This window comes from Drosophila sulfurigaster, chromosome 3 (assembly GCF_023558435.1).
Source record: "Drosophila sulfurigaster albostrigata strain 15112-1811.04 chromosome 3, ASM2355843v2, whole genome shotgun sequence".
Lineage (NCBI taxonomy): Eukaryota > Metazoa > Arthropoda > Insecta > Diptera > Drosophilidae > Drosophila > Drosophila sulfurigaster.
In genome coordinates, this window is record NC_084883.1 from 5,023,345 (window position 1) to 5,044,394 (window position 21,050).

Genomic DNA, 21,050 nt, shown 5'->3' on the forward strand with positions numbered 1-21,050 from the left:
TAGAATATACTCTATAAAATACTAAATATACTGAATTTTATTTGTGAAATGTTTGCTTTTTAAATCAAGGGAAAATAACAAAACACAGTGCGGTATTATTCTTACAATATACCATAAAGTACTTAAATATACTGACTCTACTTAGGTTCAATTTAGCAACTGCAGATGCAATATGGAAATATTTGATTCTCGGAGAAATGCTTTAAATATGACATTGAAATTCTAAAATTCATATACTGAACCTTTGTGCCCCAGACATTAAATTAATGTGCTCTTGCGATTTTGGGCAATTCTCCAGACATTTTGAATGTTATGTGCAAGCAGCAACAAGAAAAACATCAAGGGAAACTGCGCTTTGTCGCTAACTGGCATAAAAAGTAAACAAAGCAAAATCGGAACAAAGAAACAAGAGAGTAAGGTGAAGTTGTTATCCTTGCCCCAGAGAGCGAGAGACCGAGAGAGAGCGACAACTTAGTGGCAATAAAATGAAAGCGAGAATCCTGATGTTGCCAACGAGGAGCCTTTTTAACATTCTGACTTTGATGTCGCGACGACCATTTTGACTTTTTTTTTACATTTTATACATTGCTCCTCTTCTATTGTTGTTTCGAGCTAGGGGCTGCAGTAAGTGGGCGTGGCACTGGCACAATAGTTGTGCTAAATGTTCCCCAAGCGCAACTCACAATGAGCCCATTTGAATTGTCATTTGTCGGCAAAGGTTGCGTGTGTCGCTTCTTTTCGCTCTTTTCTTAATGGGATATATTTTGATTTATTTGCCCCAGAAAATATTGTCCCGAATTTCTCAATCAACCAGGGGGCATTTTTTCATTTTTCTTTTTTTGCTCTTGCATCAATTGCTTTCAGATTTTGTGGAAAGCTGATGACGCTGCATTGATTGCTGCCCGCAGGCCTCTTTGATGGACCACATTCCCTTACCCTTCCCCCTCTTTCCCATCCCTGCCTGGCTCTCTCCACCCTCTTGGCTTGGCCATGCGACAGCACATGTCTGGCATTAATCTAAAACGCTTTATCTAAATGTCTTTCGTCGGCCCAGCAACTGTCCAGCTTGAGGCTCAGTCTTAGCTTTGGGTTTTGCTCTCTGCTTTCATTTTATTGCTTTTCGTTTTATTTGCACATTTACAAATGGAGCACAGACACTTTTACACACATATACGCACATTATATTGTGGTTGTGTTAGCAACACCTTTTTTCAAGAATCCACAAAAAGAAAATAATACTTTTCCCGGCGAAAAGCGCGCTTCTTTTTTGTGTCATCTGGCTAAGTGCAACTCTTAAGGACTCGCCTCAATTTCCTCGTTGAAACCCCATTTTATTTTAAAAGGTCACATTTTATACAACTCGTTCTGCTATAAAAAAGTGAAGCTTTAAACGTTTACGTGGATATGGGATATGGGTAAGACAATTACTTCTACAGTATTTACTCACAATACATATATATTATTGCGTCTAGTGCAATAAAATATATTATTTTTTGTTAAATGTAATTAATTTGTTTAACTAGACCAACATACTGTCACTAAAAGATAACTTGAGAGTGTCATTTGGAAGTATTTAATATTTGTCCAAAACAATCTCAATTATTATAATTTTATGCCTCCCTTCGCAATCATATATTCTATTTGTTATATTTTATCATTTTATAATTAAAACAGACCAATCTACAATCTTTTCTGTCACTACAGTTATTATTTTGTTACGATATATGTATTTCTTTTTGCCACAATCTAATTTTATCGATTATTTTCATAACTACTTTAAAATTGAAACTAGCAACAATTCTAATTGTTATTTTGGTCACATAGGTTTATATAAAATATAAATGCCCCACATAATATCTGTCCCCATATATGTAACTGTCATAAATAATAATTAACTCGTCTTTAGGCTTTATCCCCGGTGATAAATCAATAAAAAGCCAGATTGAGCAGCCCAGTCACGAGATATAGTTAACAAATTAATTAGGTTTGCCAGCGAGAAGCGAGCAAAAGAGATAGCAACATAGAGTGTGTGAAAGAGAGAGAAGGAGAGACTTACCCGTGCGACATTGCCATACAGGCAGACCAAATTGAAGAGCTTATCTGTGTTGGAAGTGTCATGGTCCATGCCATAGACCATCATGACAGCGCCCTGAGGATGAAAGAGAAAAAAAAACGGAGGATAAGGGAAGGAAGAACGCAACAACAAGTTAATTAAAATGCTGTCCAGTTGCATCAGCTGCAGTTTTGCAGCAGCTGCAGCTGCACCGAAAAGCGGGGATTTGGGATGTGGCAAGATTATGCTCGCTCTCTTTCGCTCTGGCAAAGATTGCTGCAGCGTGTGCAAAAATCGTAAATGAAAATTAAAAAGAAAATTATATTTATATTTATGAAAATTGCCAGAGAGAAAGGAGGAAGGAGAGGGGGTGGGAATAATTCTGTGTGCTGATCGTTTTACTCACCTGAGCTTGGCCCTGCTGGGCAAAAGCGACTGGCGCATTGCGGCCGGCAACGACTCCGGTGGGCTCCTTCATGAGGCCAGTTGGATGGATAGCGGCTCCTTTCCAGTTGTCCGGCTGGGTGGGATGGTATTCGGGTGCTCCGAATGGCGGGAAGGCGGTGCCTGGTCCCAATAGTGGTGGCTCTTTAAATGGAACAAGATTGTGCGGTTGAGCTGGGGCAACAAGTTGTTGTTGATGGTGTTGTTGGTGGTGGTGTTGTTGATGATGTTGTTGTTGTTGTTGGTGGTGTTGTTGTTGATTGTTGTGGTGGTGGTGGTGGTGGTTGTTGTTGCGATGTTGTGTTTGTATAGTTGCAACTACATTTTGTGGTGCACAAACATTGTTTCAAACATTTGTGTTATTCATTTGCATGCAACAACAATTTTTACAAAAAACATAAGGATAAACATAAAAAACGAAACAAAAAAAAACGAAAGAAACGCATTTTGATTTAATCAAAAAACATAAACTTATAAAACTTAAAATTAAGATTGATTAAAATTAATGAATTCTGTTCTTTTTCATTGTTGTTGCATGCAAAATTATAAATTTCTCTTTTGGCCAAAAGTTGCGTACATTTTCAAGTTCCGTTCCGTTTTTAAGTGGCAATAAGCAAGCCGTTGAAAAGGGGACAACACCAAAAGGGGGCAGCGGCTTTGGAGCCTGGCAGTTTGTGGTTTTGGCAAGCGAGTTAATTGAATTTTTGGCCTACACTAGAGTGTAGAAAATAAAAACGAAAACAAGCGAATTTTGCGGAAATAACCAAGAGTGCTGCTGCTTTGCTTTGCTGCAGTCCTTTTCCCGGCATTTTGCTTTGCTTTATGGTTGCTGCGAGCTTCAGGCAAAAAAACGAGTTAAAAGCCGAGCTACAATGGCATAAAAACGCAACTGACATTTTATTAAAATAAAAGCACAGATGTATTTTTAGAAGTGAATTGAATATTTTAGGGAATGCAGAGTTTTCGACTATATACAATGAAAACATCCCACTGTGCGCTCTCGCACAATAATCGGTTTTCGACCACAGCAATACACAGAAATTGTCAACAAGAGGCAGTAGCGGGCAGCTCTCGAAAAACGCCATCGACAGAGACCAATAACAAGCAAAGAGTGTAGCAAAGATTTAGCGGGCACAATTCCAAAAATCCCTTCAACAAAAAAAAAAATAAAAATTAAAACCACAGCACGAAGTTCTCGTAAAACCAAGGCTCCCATTTTCCTCCATCCATCTAGGCGTTATAATTAAAGCAAAATGCGTTACAAACTGTCAGAATGTCGCGAGGAATATGGCAATAACCCATAGAGCAAGTTGGCAAGACTTTTAATTAACTTTCAACACATGTGAGCGAGGAGCGTAGAGGCAGGCCAAAAGGCAGATTTCACTTTAATCACTTATTGGTTGGAACTTTAAACTTGCTGCAAGATTTGCAACTTTATCAATGTCATGTCAGACACTCAATTTGCATTCTTTTTCTCCTCCCAACTATATTCTTCTGTTTTGATTTGATTTAGTTGCCAATTGCCAGTGGCAACTGTTTGTTTATTGCGTTCGTGGTTCCAAGGACTACCCGACACAATATTTATATAAAAATCTGCATAGAATTTTTAGTAGTTGTCTTGTCGCAGCTTGCAGCTTCCTTATGCGTTGCCTGTTGTTCGGCACTTCCTGTTTGTTCTACTTGTTTTTGCTTGTTAGTTTTGACGCTAGCCATTTTGGTTTGGCTAAATAGCAAGCAGTGAATTATACCCTAAATAGCAAGTGACTTGCAACAAGAATGTTATTTTAAATAAGATATTTTCCTTACTTATTATAATGCACATATTTTGGTAATCTTAAGGTGCAAAAGTTTGTAGTTGGTGACTAAGAAATAGTAGTTTGACAACAGTGCAAAAGTACATTGTGATTCTCATACTAATTCTATAAATATCTATTCTTTATACGATATCACAGTTTCCTCTTCGCACTTATTTTCAAAGAAAATAAATGGATGAAGTTTGGCAACAGTGTAGCACTTGATATATGTATTAATATATCTATAGAAATATCTATTCTTTATTTTCAGGGTATCACATAGTTTCCCCTTCGCAATTCTTTGCACAACTTGTATAATTTATTTAAATGGCAAAGCTTTTAATCTGTTTTGCATTTTGCGTACAATTTTTTTTTGAAGCGTTAAGCTGTAGCTGACACAGCAGGCCAATCAAAAAAAGTTGCCAGCACGTTTTAATTTAAAACTTGGCCCTAAGCAAATAAGCCAAGATAAATTTTTCGGCACTCACACACAACACATTTGCCGGCAGCTAGTAATATAGTCAATATATACGTGTGTTTAGTATATCTATTCGAAACGTGCCACAGCCTGAGGCAAGCTAAAGGAAATCAGCACTTGTCGCTCGCGTTGTACAGAAGAGGTAAACATAGTCATTCATTTTAACTACGGTCACAACACATACATACACCAGAGTCCTCCTCCATCATTCGCTCACTCAAGCTTTAATTGAAATTCACAGTCTGGAGTCGCTGATTTGTTTGGACGGCGCATGGGGCGTATGCGTGACGCGCAGCCAAGCGAAATTGCTGCTCGAGTTTTCGGGGTCCATTTCAAAAGAAAATTCACAACAGGGCGGTGGTCGGAAGCGTGCCTAAAATGCTTAAGCATTTCGGGAATTGTTGCATGCAATTGCTGGAAAATTTTTTCACACGCAAGGCGACGACGGACGGCGGCGCTCAGGTGTAAATTTTCCACGCGCACAAATTATTTTAGATTATGAGCAAAGCGGCTGGTGGCAGGCAGAAGAAGTTCAGAGGAGTTCTCACAAGTGAGTGTCCGGAAGTTGCAGTTTAGTTTTTATGAAGCGTTAAGTGTGCGACGGCAATTTACCACGTTGTGGCGTGAGATTTGCATGCGACGACGACGGCAGGAGTTTCTCATACGACACGTGGACCATACACACAAACAATTGTTTGTGCAATAATGTGAATTGGTGGAAGTTTGGCAACAGTGCACTAATAACTGGCAAGTTGCAAAAGTTAGTTTTCAAACACGATTGCGGCTATTTGCAGGACTTAACTCAACTTATTATTTGTTAAGTTGGCGACGAATATTCTCTTCGATGAAGTTTGGCAACAGTGCAAAGCTACATTATGATTTTCTCATTTTGTGGCAAACAAGAATAACTTTTAATAATTTTCTTGAATGCAGTTTGGTGCAAATCCATTTATATGTTATTATTATTATTGCAATTGTCAGAAGTCAAATGCAATTTCCAAGTAAAAAATAATATTCGTGAAGTGTGGCAACAGTGGCGTATTTGTGCAACTTTTATGCTGACGAAGCCACAAATTGAACAGCAGCTGGCATGTTTTATGACAACTAAATAAACATAAAATCAACGAGGCACAAACATTGCCACACATTGCTAACACAGAGCAAGCAACAAGAACCTACTATAAATACTAGCACAACCCTTCGAGAGAAGCAACAGCAGCAGCAGCAGAGGCGTTCATCAATTTGCTAGAAAAGTGCAACATGGCGAACCTGATGTGCTGCAAGTGAAAAATGGCAACAAAATGGGGCACATAGATCCATTAAAACGGCCTCGTGCCATTGCTCTTGGTGGGGGCAAAGGAGCAGACAGGCAGGCAGGGAGGCAGGCATGCAACAGCAGCAGCACGAGCCAAAAGCCAGGATAAATAAAATGCAACCCATTCGGCATATGCAACATTTATGTGGCGTTTATTGCACAGAGTGCATAACGTAGAATAAGAGCGAAAGAGAGAGTGCGAGAGGGATAGAAGGAGGGAGGGGGAGAGCATTGCCCACTTGAAGCGAACAAAGTATTTATGCTGCAAATTGTTGCATACTTTGTGGCATATTGGCGCACTTTGTCGAGCGGCAAATGGCAATGGTTACGCCAACAACTGCCGAGAGAGGGGTGTAGAGCGTGAGGAGGGGGAGAGAGTCGTTGCCAATAGGGGCATGGTGGCACATCGCATGGCCCAAACAAAGCATTGTGCAAACGCTGCTAACCTTAATTGCAATTTGCTTAAATGTATGCTACACTATTTTTCACTAAGCCACAACAGCTACCACATTGTGTAATCTACCCCGTTAACCGTTACTTGCGCAACCCCCATTCTCCCTCTCCTCCCCCTGCTCCACACACTGCTGTTGTCGCTTAGGTGTGCATTTTACTTTCGCTGTTCAATGATTTTCAATTTGTCAGAGTCAACTTTGCTGCTGCAACTCGCTGCGCAACTGTACCAAGAGTCATCATCATCCCCCTCCCCTTCCCGTCTCACTATCCACCAGTGTTTGCTGCGCTTCCTGTAGCATTGTCAACCAGCTTGTTTATCTGACTAAAATGCATTGCAGCCACGCCCAACGCCCACGCCCACACTACGAGCTCACTTCTCTGTGCCATGTGACATTAATTTTGCAGCCATCCTCCCCTTGCGCTCCCACCTTCTCCTCCCTCCCCCTTTTACTCCCTGTATTTTCCCCCAGTTTGTGCACGTCTTGCATAAACATTTCCATAAGCAGCTTCCAAATTGAATTTGTTTTCATAAGCCAAAACTATTATGTGACAGCAAAGAGTTGACTGCGTTGTTTGTGTGTGTGTGTGCGTCATACGATAGCAGCCAAGCGACAGGATTTTATAAAAAATATTCGTTTCAGTATGTGTGGATAGCTAAACTGATGGACTATATATGTGTCTGTGTGTGTGAGCTGATTATGTGACAATGAGCTTGATTGGTTTTTAATGTTGTCGATGCCAAAGCAGCAGAGCGACAAACATTTACAATAAACTTTTCGGCAACGCATAAAATTTGCGAATAAAGCAAAACTGATTTGCTCTGGGAAATAGCAAAACATTTTAGATACAGCTTGTGTGTCGAGATACAATTTAGGATATGACTATTGAATACATTCACAATATTATTAGCATTAATTTAGGAATATTTAAGGACAGTGAAAAGAACCATTCCGATCAATTTGAAATTCATTGCAATACTAAAATATTTGTTAAAATTCGATAAATAAATATTTTGATTTTTGTACATTTCTATTAAACATTTAACATTTACATTTATTTGTATTTAATATGAAAAAAAAAAAAAAAATAATAATAATAATTAATTTTGGAATTTAAAAAAAAGCAGAATGAAATATTTTCATTTCAGCAAATTATTTTGCAATAATATTTATTATATACATTTAAATGAGTTAATAGCGACTAATTGATACTAATTTTAAAATGTACACTGCGCTTTATTTACAACATTTATATACAGAATTAAGTTAATAAATCTTTATTCTTTCCGCTTCCAAAATCTACATTTTATGCATATTTCAAATCTATTCAAGACAAATGCAAAATGCGCGATAATAAGAAGGAAAAGGAGTAACAAAAAAGAGCGCAAAGAATAAGAAAAAATGCTTATCAAAATGAAATTACGACACACAAGAAGCAGGCAATGAGCCAATTTATATGCGACACGCGACCAGAGAAACCGAACCCCAATTCTAAGTATTTCAACATCGCTTCACTCCTCATTCCTCCATCCGAGAATACGGCAAAAAGGATTTGCGAGTGAGTTTCCACAATTTTTGTTGCTATCATTTCGTTGCAAGGTTTAACAAGCCACTTCGCCAGTTGGTGGCGAAATAAATTAACGTTTAATACTCATGAGCTTAATTACATTTACGGCGGATTTGAATAACATAAACTCGTGTAATTGTTGCAGGGAATTCGCATAGAGATAGGAATAGCATAATTAGAAGCGTAAAATGCCATTTAAGTTGCTTTTTGTTTGGCTTTGTGTTAACAGAGAGCTGCCAAAGGCCACAAACACACATTCTCTTCTATAATTCTGAGAAGTGTGTGTGCACAGCAAATTGACACTGCGTTTGGCTTGTCTGCCATTCTCTTGGCCTGGCCTAATTATCGCATTGGTAAACATTTTGCAAGCTATGGTCAACGTTGCTGCGCTTTAATGGCATGCAAACACACACATCTGCAATCAGTGTTCTCCCTCTCCTTGCCTCCCGCTCCCCCCTCTAGCATATTTGTGTCGTCAAAGACTTCCCAATTTTGTCTATCAACAATCTGCCCATTGCCATCACGAGTTCCTTTTCGTATTGCACTTCAATTTCCGACTACTTTTCTAGATATATTCCCTCCCCCCCCTTTTCTTTCCAAACCAAGCTGCTTCACACATCTAATACCTATCGAAATCGAGTTGCCAAAAAGAAAAGCAAAGCGAAGGGAATGCCAACAGACCAAAGTACCGACGATGCGATAGATAGTTCGATGATAACATGGCGTGTTTGTTTGTCCCACTAAAAACTACCCTAAACCACACTCTACTCTCCACTCTCCACTCTCTCTACCCTCGTAAGCTTGCGGTTTGATGTATTGCCATTGCGGCCAGCTTGGTTCCCCCCTCTCATCAACACTTCTTTCCATTTTCATTTGTTGGTTTAGTAAGTATTCCAAGCTTATGACATTTTTCGCAACTTAATGGCCATCATTTGTGTTGCTCCTAATCAAATACAGTGAGCACTCGACGTGACTTTGCTTACTGCAAATGTTGCACTTGGCGAGTGCCCACTGTAAATGGGGGGCCACAAATATTGTTTTATTTATTAAACAAATTGCGCAGCAACGAGTCGAGTGGGCGACAATTTGCTCTGGTTGCTTAGGGCCTCGTTTCGAATTGATTAAGTTGCCAGTTTGGTTCCATTCGTTTTTTACTAGTTGTTTTTTTTCGTTCTCTTTTTGTGTTCGCTACTGTTGCTGATAACTACTGTTTGAGGGAGGGTGGAAAAAAGCGAAAATCGATAATGCCTTTTGGCATTAGCGTGCTCGTTGCTGCTGTTGTTGTTGCTGTTGCTGCACAAGCGATGGCCAAAATTGATGGACAATTTTGATATTGTAATTTATAAGCGAGCGCAATCTGCAACAGGGGCAAAAGCAGCAGCAACAGCGTTGCAAGTGGCAACTTTTGTAAAATGCCAAACGCATTAGTTAAATGCAAAATTAATTAATTTATGTAGGAAAAAAGAATGTGCAAAACATTTTTTATGAATAGGCAAAAATGTTGTTGAAAACTTGCTACAGTTTTTCTCTCCTTAGGCCAGCTGCGAAAATTAATTACAAATTATTAGAAGTAGCAAACAGAAACAGCGCAACAGCAACTGCCACAACAGCAGCAGAGGCAGCAGCAGCAACGCGGCTGTCGGAATAAATTAGGCAAATGTGACCATAGACAGGCAGCTGGTTGCTTGACATGGGGCAGAGAGAGGGAGCTGAAGAGTGGGAGTAGCGGGTGGCCTTAGTACTTTGCCTCATAAAAATATGTAATGGAACATTAAAGAAAATCATCAGCAACATTTAGCAGCAGTCTAGGCAAATTATGCGTGGATGCCATAGGGGACCAAAGGAGGGGGAAATGAAGAGAAAAGGAAGCATTGCATAGTGGATCACTTGGCCTGGGTACATGTGGTCAATTACTTCTGTGTGTGTATGTGTGCATGTGGCAAGAAGAAGAAGGGAGTGAACTGTAACTGTTTGTTGATTATGCGCAACGTTTATTCCATGATTTGCATGCAAATGATGGGAAATATTAGAGAAAAGTGAAAGTAAAGGGACTACAACAAATTGAAAAGAAGAATAATGAAATTATAATTTCTTTCAATGTTTAAAAGCCATGTTCAACGCAAAGAAATAATTCAACTTTACGGGAAAAATTATGAAAATAACATGCAGGTTTAACTCTGACATTCACTAAAAAGCAAATTTAAATCATGAATGAATTAAAAATATAAATTTAAGTTGAATTTATACGTAAAATGTAGAATTATTTCCCTAGTTAGAAAAGCAATTACATCGAATTTAGAAAACATTTCTAAAGACACTTTATTGCGAAGGTAGAGATTGAGCCGTGTTATAAGCTAAGGTAATATTTGTCGCATCTTTCTTGTAACCTCTGATTTGATGCTGATGAATTGCGTTTGGCATTGTTTAGAGCTTGAAAACTGGAAAGTAGCTAGCATCATAATATAGACGTGATATTATCCCATATTCTGTGCTGCCGCTGTGACGAGTAGTCATCAATCACGTGCATTTGATTGAAGATAATCGACGCAATATTGCGTGCCGTGAGAGCGAGTTGCACGCCTCCTTCCCTCTCCCCATGAAAAACCACTTGAACATTTTTGGTTCAATAGTTTCATTCTTCGTTCAGAGGGTGGTGCGTTTTGCCCATTAGTGCTCGTTAAGAGCGGAGGCGGAGGCTGGCAGTCAGAAAGTTGGTTCGACAGCGCGACATTCTTCTTGTTCGACACGCCATCTAGCGACAGGCAGCGGCAACAAGCGGAGGCAGCGGCCGAAGCAGCATCATCATCAGATGGATGCGTGCAACGCTTCGTCCGTGTGCTGCTTCTTGTTGACAAGAGTTTGATTGATCGCTTTTGATTGATTGATGTTTCGACCAAGCGAACGCGTCACGCCCACAAGCCGCTCTACTCTCAGGCCTACAACAACAGCAACAGCTTTAAAATCATTTGTGAATGGCAACTTTTATTGTTTCCCCAACATGGATTTAATTATGCGCCTGTCGCAACACATTTTCGCATCCCTTCTCTACAAACTAGAGTGTGTGTGTGTATGTGTGGGTGTTTCCTCCCCCTCGCCATACTTTTCTCAATCGGTTGCTGGCTTAATCCTGAGGCCATTCAAGCGACCGCAACACGACACAATTTGTCATTTTCAATTTATTGAATTACCATAAAATGCAAGCGACACAATTTATATTTATGTTGGGGCATCTCTACAACTGTGGTTATCCGAAATTGTTCTTTTTGTTGTTTGTGTATTTCACTATGAATTAATTTATTGCGAGAGTTTTTGTTGGCCGCCAGCAGCAACAGCCAAATGATTTACGAGCGACAGTTTCCACTGCGAAGGATTGCTCAAAAATTTGTTGATTCTTATTTATTTTTTCGGCATAAGGTAAGCAGCGCACAATGGGGAGTCCGCTATTTCAAAAGGAATTTCATTCACTTAATTTTAGTTAAATTTGTTCAGGTAAGTGAAAATGCAATTTGAAAATTAAATAATTTCCTTGGTTTTCATTTACACAAATTAATAAAGCCCACTTCACACGTACTTCAACTATTTACAAAGCAAATTTCAAGTTCTCCCCACAATCCAAAAAAAGTTAATTCAATTAATTACAGTTGCGCCTGGATGTAATAAACTAAACGCAGAAGCAAAAAAAAAACTCTCCGCATTACGTAAACAAATATCAACAGAAACAGCAGGGGGGGAATATAATGAAAATAAGTAGAAGAAAAACATATACATATATAGGCGCACATATGTGAGAGAAAAGTGGACATACGCTGCCAATCAGGAAAAGTAAGCCACAATCAACAAAAACAGAGGGCAAATACCAGCCGAGAGTGGGCGGGTAGGTGTGAGGAGGGAAGGAGGAGGGACGGCAAACAACTTCACACCTACAAAAACTGAAATTAAGCAACCAAAGTCGCACAAAAACACACATATAAATGCATATGTATGTGTATCAGTTTTTTCTTGCTGTTTGGCCAACAGCTGTGCACAGCAGCAACAGAAAGATAAACAAACAGAACTGAACTTTGCCTTTTTGGCTACCACTGATAACCCCTGACAAAAATATGCGCCCCACAGCAAATAAAGTCGCGCGTTTAATTTACACGTGTGTGTGTGTGTGTGTGGTTTGCCTGTGTGTGTGTGAAGAGGGGAGCTGATGGGGGTCCAAAAAAATGCTGGCGCTTTTAATGAACATGCACATAAATCTTGAGTGGTTTTCATGTTGATCCCTTGGAAAAGCCATCAACATCTTTTGAGTAAAAATCTTCACACGGCAGCCATAAATTTGACAAAAAATACTGAGCAAAAAAAAAAGAATGTGACCCACCCCCTTGAATAATAGCCCATTGGTATTTTTATGTATTTTTAAGTGTTTTTGCCGTCTCATTTTATTCTGCCATCTCTCGCCACCTGCGACATTTGCTTTCGGGGGGCAGCCAGCCAATGTGGGCGTGGCCAATGCTCGCAATTGGTTAGTCGAAAGCAACACACAAAATCGTTTATACAAAAATAAATCCGAGAGAAGAACTAAAGAGAGCAAGAATCGTGAAAGTTCTCTTCTCTCTTCAGCACATTCGATTTTAGTCTTTGTGTATATATAAAACGTAATTTTCTCAGTTTAGCAATTAAAATTAATTTATTTGCCAATTATTGAGATTCAAAAACATTTATTTTAATTACCGACAACGCGTGTGTTTGTGTGTGTCTGAGAGCACATAATTATTTAAATGGTCATTTAATATTTTTATGACATTCTCGAATGAGTTGGGCGTTAAATTTTGTTGCGGCCTATTAAGAAAATGGCTGCAATTTGTTAGCCACACAAAATAATGCGAAATGCTGCGTAGAAAATTGTCACAATTGAAAAAGTCGTTCTCTGTTCCTATTTGCTTGTTTGGCAATATCTGTTGCATTTTGGTCAAAGGAAGATACGTCAATAACTATAATGCTAAAATTCTAGTGCCAAAGAGAGCACGTGCTGAAGTGCAGAAGATTTTCCAAAAATACTCAAACCCATTCAACGATATTTTTCCCATGAAAATTGCGGGTGTATTGAAAATTATGCAAATTGCAAAAAAGGGCAACCGAAGACGAACAAATAAAAATTGATAGCGTCATCAGCATTATAATAGAGACGATGGCAAAGCAAAATGCAATTGAAAATTCATAAATGTACGATAATAGGAAAAAGAAGAAAAAAATACAAAATAAAAATAAAAAGGAAGAAAATTGCAATTTGCAACTAGAGGGAGACGGATATGAATTTAATAAATTGCGAAACGCAATTATTCATTGCTTTTGATCTCCATTCAGTATTTGTTTTATTTACATTTTCTCTAAACAATTGCATTGGAACGTCACTCGATTTATAGCAATTGTTGGCCTTAGAATGAATAAAGTGTAATAGTAGTAGTGTAGTGTGTATTGTATTTGTGTATTGTATGTAGGTGTGTTGTGTATTGGGTGCATTCTGTGTGTTTATTGAATATATTGTGAATTTAGTTTCAAATGTACTTACGGCTCTCAAGCACAACAACATTTTCGGGTATAGAAAACAGCGACTTACCTGAAAATAGAAAAGAAAATGGAGAAAAATGTATGGTTTAGTTAAATTGTTCGATTGTTGAAATACTTGCGAAATATATATAAATATTTGCAATATGTATTTATATATATTTTTGTATAGAAACCATTCAAACAGTGAGTGAGTAGTACAATTCAATTTGGATAGCTATTCAATGTGTTTAGCGACAAATGTTGTGTTGGATAATAGGTAAAGTTGAGAGCTTAAAAATACATGGCGTGTTTTACAACACTGCACAAATCACGGTAAATAGTGACTGCACCAAATGCTGTGTTTTACAACACATCATAAATGCATTTTGCAACACTGAACAAATAATGTGTCAAGTCATGTCACACACACATACAACTATTTTTCTGCTTTGTCACGTTGTGCGCCGCTTACCATTATGTTGATAACCAGCTGGACTATAACCAGTTGGCATCGGTTGGCGCTTGCGATAGCCATTGGGGTTGTCCGATGGGCCACCCAAGCCCATCAGATGGCCACCAGGTGTGGCGCTGCCCATTAACAGACTAGCCGCCTGTGCCTGACTCTGCATGTAATTGTAATTCTTATTGCCGGCAAATCGACGCACGGGTTGCGGCAAACAATTCAGCAATGGCGGCGTCGCCGGCGGTTGTTGCGGTGGCGGTGGCACCGACGATTGTTGCATTAGCGTCGACTGCGATTGCTGCGGTGGTTGCCACAAATACGCGCCAGTTATGTTGCCCTTTAAGTTATCCATAGACCGTGTCACAAGAAATACTCTTCACTGTATTGCTTCGTATCAATTGCCAATATCTTGTTGTTCTAGCACTTTCTTCAACACACTCACGCTCGAAATTCGCAAACAACTTTAAAAATAAATAAATGATTTGCTTTTTTTCACGTGACTTTTATTTTCGCTAAAGTTTTTTTTTTTTGAAGCAACACTTTTCAGTAAGCCGACTCAATGTTGAATGATTTTCATTGACGTTGTTTTTATTTAGGTCTCAAATTCACAGAGCCTACTCTGATCCAATTAAATAAACTTTTAATTAATTTCGCTCGAAGCGACATGTGCAACGTCACAATACAGACTGAGGTGTGGTCAGATTTTAATCAAACATATCGATAATCAATTCGATAATAATCGATGAAGCAATTAAATATTTCGATTCTTGGGATTTTCAGTATACTAATTTTTTTTTTTTTGTATATATTGAAAAGGACAACTTTTCGAGAATTCGTAGTTTGCTTTTTAGGTTTCGGACGAAAAAAAAACCAAGAACGAAAACTCTTGGCCAACTTCCGTTACAACTAATTTCGCAAGCTTTTTGCCTAAATACTAAGGATGAAATTTCAGTTGTCTTTGTTTTTCTCACACTTTTCCTGCTGCGCCGCATGCTATGTTTTTAGGGTTCGAGTTACGTCGACTTCTTGAACAAAAGACACTTTGCCACAAAGCGCCGAGCAACGAAATATTGCACATGACAAAGCAAAGTTGCAGCAGGATGCTGCCAAAAAGGCTTCATGCCACAGGCGTTGCGTGTTTGCCACCTTTTTAAAAGGGGGCGGGACTCATGGGCATGGAACAGCGCGCAGAGAGAATGACTCGACATGCTCAATGCATATGTGTTTGACTCTGTGTGTGTGTGTGTGTGTGTGTATGTTGGATGTGGAGTGTGAGTGTGGAACGCGGCCATTGTGGCAAGTGCCAAAAATGCCATGCAACTGACAACTGAGGGAAGGTGAAGTGCAAGAGAGATGGCGATGGCACACAACACATTTGTAAAATGTGGCAAGAAAATTTGCACTGTCCAAGGAGCGCAAAAAATGGTGAATGTGCAACAACAGCGACAAGAAGTAAAAGAACAACGATGAAAACTTTAACCGCAAATGCAAATGCAAAGTTTTGTTTTATTTGCACAATTTGTTTGCTCGAAATCAACAGCAGGTGACGCAGAAACATCAAAATTGCATTAAGTGCCAGAAGATTACAAGTTCCATAAACAAAGTACTAACAGCAACAGCAACAACAACAACGAAAACAGCCACGACATTAGCATCAACAATGGCAAAAAAATCTCTTTAATTGTATGCAAAATTAACACAATGAATGAAACAGGAGCAGACGAGGTCACACACAATAGAAAAGCACTTTAACCGTTTTTTTTTTTATTTTGTGTTTCTTTTTTGTTCATCTGTTGCAAGAAAATTGCTTTTACTTTGCGTCGTTGGCGTTGGAGGAGGGTTGCCATTAGGCTTTATGTTGAGTTTTGATTGTTGTTGTGGTTGTCTTCGTTATTTCACGAAATGTATCACAGTAAATGTCATCAAGTTGAAATTTAAATTGAAAATCCTCTTTAAGGCAACAAATTAATTTATAAATATTTGTCTGTTTTTTAAAACATAAAGCCTTGTTTTAAATGTCGCTCAACTAAAGTTGACACTGATTTAATTTATTCTGCACAAGTTACACTTTTAACAAGCACAACTGTACTTTATTACACCCACACTCATACACACACACATAGGTTACGCACACAGATAGAGTGTTACAGCTTTCATGGTTAAATCACAAAATGGCCTGCCTAATGAGAACTGAAATGCATTTCATTAGACGACTAGAAGTGCCAGCGCACTTCAGCAACTTTAGTGAACCTCTCCAACTACACCCTCCTCCTTTTTCCCCTCTCACACACTTGACCCAGTTTCTGTGCAGCTCAAAGTGCGTTAATTGCTTGGCACCGGGTTGTTGCTGCTGCTGCTGCTGCCAGAGTTGACAACAGTCAGCGAGAGAAGAGCATGAGAAACTGTAACTGTATCTGTAACTAAGGCTGAGGTTGGGGTTGGGGTCACCCACTTGAAACGGAATTTGATGAATTAAATGAATATATAGGCTTAAGCTTAGATAGGTGGCAAGTCTGTGTCATAGATCACTTACAAGCCATTAAGCAGGCATTAGCGCATGTCTTGTGAATGCATCTTATAGATACAAATACGCAGATATAAGATACAAGTAGTTTTTCTTTTGGCATAACTGTGTCACATTTGCGCAACTCAATCATTTGTGTGTTTTGTTGACAGAAATAGCAAACAAAAGAGGCAAAAATGCATAACTAAAGCCATTTTAATGAAGTGTATCTAATATAGAAATTAATTAAACATACAAAAGACAAAGAATTGCGCACACAACAAGAGAGAGAGCGAGCGGACAGCCGAAATGCGGTGTAAATTTCATGATACACATATTTGCCACATGCCACATGCCACATGGCCCAGTCACAGTCACAGTCGCAGGGAGGTTTGGGGGGATGGTTTGTCATTGCCTTCACAGGTGACAGCACAAGTTCAACACGTTGAGCGAAAACAGAAACTCAGCTGGTTGCTGTGTCTCCCACCTCTTTCTTTCTCCCCTCCTCTCTTGCTCTGCTCTCTGGCTGCTGTTTCATTCATTATGCTTATTAGATTTGCCTGTCAGCACTGCCAGAGACACGAGAAATAGAGAAACCTAGAGATACAACACACACACACACACAGTTGCCACGAATGGACCCCATTGTTATTTTGGCATATTTATGGTCTACACACTGAGGAGTCATTATACTGCAGACATACTAGACGCATCTTTCTTTAAATTAAATTACATTAAATTTTCATTGTGGTGCAGCACATTTTATGGCATCTGGTATTCTAAGAATGTTGTCTACATTTTAATTATATAAATTTGTAAAATTCTCAAGGCTAACACATACGTCGCATGCCATAGCTAATAATATTCCAACAGTTGATAAATCAACTAGCTTAAATTTCGAAAAAAAAAGAGTTTTCCTTTTAAAATACACATATTTTATATTTGGCTTTTCTTTTGTGCTGCATTTTATCAACATTGTTTCAACATTCACTTCCTTTTGTCCGGTTTGTCAGTGGCTCTAACGTGCGATTGGCAATTGCTCCGCATTTTTATGGCCAGCAGCAGCGGCATTTATGGCCAAGAGCTAGCAGTAACAGTATCATAGTAATAGCCACATCCACAGTCATATCCTCTAGTGTGTAAAGCTAGGGCAACTTTCGCTGCAACAATGTTTACTCTTCCCCTCTCTCGCTTCATTTCTCTCTCGCATCTTGCTTCCTTTTCTCTATTATTTGGTGGCACAAACTTACGCATATTTCGATTTGCACTCTTTGCAAAAATATCCACAAATAAAAGTCATCGAGTTCCCCTCGCCGAGTGCCGACTGCTTACATAAGACACACGTTCGATAAAATGGGGGCTGTTTGTATTGTCGATGAGGAGAGGTAGGGGAGAGAAGGGAAGTATGTTGGTTACGTTGGCTTTGATGAGCATGGTTCAATGGCTCTATGGACAGTGCACATACCAAAATTGATTTCGATTTCAATCGCAAAGGAAGCAACAACAACAACAGCAGCAACAACAAGAGCAAACATGTTCAATTGGTGAAAACCACGTTTGGTTCGCTTGATTGTTGCTTTTATTTCCACAACGGACAACAAGATTGGAAAACTTGATTTTCAAGTTGCGGCACAAACGGAAAACGCATTTTAGACAGCAACAGCTCTGTCGCGACTTGAGTTTCCCAGATCTTTCCTCATCGCTCTTGTTGTTGTCGCTGTTGTTGTTGTTGTCATCCACTTTTGGTCGCATGTTGCTCTAATTGCATGACAAACTCTTGGCAACTTTCACACACTTTTTGGCATTATCTTTGGCCAACCAACAACTAAAGCCTGAACCGAACTGAACCTGAACCCCCCAGGCTGCCCCCTCTTTCACTCTCTTCTCACTCTGTTGCCATCTCCTTTGGGCCATAACTGTCACATATCACTGTAGAAAAGTGAAAATCTTATGACCGGCTCAGACAACAGGAAATTGTTAAGCTACATCAACTGGACAAAAGTCTTATGTAAGCACACACGAAAGAAGAAAAACCAAAAGGAGAAGCAGAGAGAAAACTCAGCTTTAATTCTAATTGACAAGCAACATAATTGAATTTCAAAAATTAACAAGCATAAAATCAAATTCAAATTTAAGAATATTTAAAGTGTCAAATTTGATTATATATTGCAAATTCAAATACTGATTATTTTCATTTATTTGCCGTTGCTCTCAAAACATGTCAGCAAATTTACAGCTTAATCCCTGGCGACAAATCGGGAAAATGAATTGATCATCGCGTACACACATTTAAATAAATTTGGACATTAATAATTTCGAATTATCTCGGCTGTCATTTTGAATGAGTATATTCATTACAGAAAACACACTCAAGGAAAGCGCATTTTATTCACGACAGCAATGAAAATACACAAAATTTCGCCACAAACTGTTCAAATGTCATAAACAAATGCTACAAAAATATTCAACGCACAACTATAAGTAGTATATACTTTATATAGATCAGTGCTAAGTATAAAAGTGCTTGCATATTTTTGTTCTGCCAGCGGTGAGATCAAGTAAACAAATGTTCAAATAAACAAATAGTTATAGAGACAAAGAGACCGACCCCCATTGCATAATTTGCCAATTTTATTTGTGTGAACAATTTCATTGAAATTGCGAAGAATAACAAGTAAAAATTGCAGCAGCAAAGTGTTAATTGACTTGCAAATACCTTGTAAGCTATTTTAGGCCATCAAAATCCGAAAATACTTGTTTTTCTAAACCGAAAAACATGCAACCCACCGAAAAGTCTTTCAAAAAGAGTATTTTCCCAATACAAACACTTATGAATGTGTTCAACTGTGAAATACCCGCTAAGTATTTCAAATAAAAGCTGAAACCATTTAAACCAAAAATTAAATTTGGTATAACATTTAACATATACCATAGTTAAAATATATACCAGCATTTTCAATAAATGTTAGGCAGTGAGGTATTATTGTTTACGTATACTAAATAATAATAATTTATTTTATATATATGCTAATATACTGTATTTTTAATTAATTAAATTTGTGTTAGAATATTCTATTGCATTTAATATATACCATAGACGGTAGAAAATATACCAGATTGTCAACCAAAGCAATAAAGATCCGGAAAGCTAACGGGTATGAAAATGCATTGCATATAACTATCAACAATTGAAATCTATCAAGCATTTGGGTACGTGAAATTGCATTTGCTCCGCTTGATTATTTATGATGCAGACCAGGCCAGGCCACGACTGGCAACCAATCCTATCCAATCAAATTTGATACGTTTCGACCAGAACAGAGGCCGCATTCTCAGATAATTCTATTTTCATTTCTGCCAATACTATTTGCATGGAGTCCGCCGCTGCTTTTGGAGGCGCGTATTTTATTTATTTATTCCTTTTTCCACGTTTATGGCACCAAACACAATTCCAATTGAGATGAGAGAGGTAAGGTCAATGTCAGTGCAATATTTATACCGTCTGCTTGTCTGAAAGAGTTTGGAAACACTTAAAGCAGATTGTTTGAGCTTTTTAATTCCACTTATTACAGATTGCCAACCCCAACTAATTTGAAAACTGTGCAAAATAAAGTTTTTTTTATGCATATAACACATTCTGAATTGCAATTTCTGCGAAGTAAGATTTGAGTTACTTAAGAAAACATTACAAAAAAATTGATTAGAAATTATGGTAAGTAGGGAAACTATTATTTTGTTGAATCCAATTCACAAATATTTATTTATTTTTTAAGCAATTGTTATTCTTGGTACTGTTGTCTGTCATCAATTTAGCGACTTACTCCACTGCAGGCGAGGGTGATCTAGATGCTAATAAAAAGCCTCTGCTCGACAAGGAAGATATTCTACAATTGAGTGTTATAGCGGGTGCAGATCAGATAGTCAAAAATTTAAAGATTCACGATATTGACTCCTCCATGTTAAAGGACTTGAGTGGAATAGTGATGAAGGAAATGCTGCATGGCGCCAAAGTAGTGGATTTGTTTGATAAGCTGCTCGTTTGGTGCTCGGTCAACGGTATAGGTAAATCAAAAACCGAAGAAGATCCGAAAAAGCAGCGTGATAATTCAAAGTCAAATGCCAAAGGAAGTGAGCAAAGCTATCTTTGCCTGATTGAAAACGGATCTGAAAAGTGCTATGTTTATAATTACAACCCTGACGAAGACATCTCTGTAGAAGAGCATTCCTTAAAGGACAACAAAGAACTATAAGTCAGCGAACAAACAAAAGCATTCCAAGACAAAAGTTGCAAAAATATAAAATACAAATACAAAAGCTTGGGTACAAAAACTTGCCGACTTCAAATAAATCGCAAAATAAAATGTTTAAATCTCAGTTAAACTCTTAAACTGCAAAAAGTAATTTAGAATTCTATATTCATCTGGTGATAAATTTAAAGAGTTTTCTAATG

At 38.4% G+C, this 21,050-nt stretch overlaps 2 protein-coding genes across 27 annotated transcripts in view; one reads left to right on the forward strand and one right to left on the reverse strand.

Annotated features, from left to right (window-relative positions):
- The window catches only part of LOC133844720 (heterogeneous nuclear ribonucleoprotein L), a 139,267-nt gene that overhangs the window by 16,684 nt on the left and 101,533 nt on the right, over positions 1–21,050 (reverse strand). For 9 of the 25 annotated variants that reach the window (XM_062278829.1, XM_062278845.1, XM_062278838.1 and 6 more), the window contains 3 exons: positions 13,657–13,704; positions 2,460–2,641; positions 2,057–2,149 (listed from right to left, as the gene is read on the reverse strand). In XM_062278829.1, coding sequence (XP_062134813.1) covers positions 2,057–2,149; positions 2,460–2,641; positions 13,657–13,704 — 323 coding nt within the window. Of the gene's footprint in view, positions 1–2,056; positions 2,150–2,459; positions 2,816–13,656; positions 13,705–14,106; positions 14,678–21,050 lie in introns of those variants that run through there. The other 16 variants (XM_062278834.1, XM_062278835.1, XM_062278836.1 and 13 more) reach the window with 5 other exon arrangements.
- LOC133845332 (uncharacterized) lies at positions 19,911–20,941 on the forward strand. 2 transcript variants are annotated; one of them, XM_062279766.1, is made up of 3 exons: positions 19,911–20,069; positions 20,140–20,312; positions 20,374–20,941. In XM_062279766.1, the coding sequence occupies exons 2-3, from the start codon at positions 20,310–20,312 to the stop codon at positions 20,848–20,850; spliced, it is 480 nt and encodes a 159-aa protein (XP_062135750.1). In that variant the 5' UTR covers positions 19,911–20,069; positions 20,140–20,309; the 3' UTR covers positions 20,851–20,941. The 2 variants fall into 2 exon arrangements, with proteins under 2 accessions (XP_062135750.1, XP_062135748.1); XM_062279764.1 differs by having other exon boundaries at positions 20,173–20,312.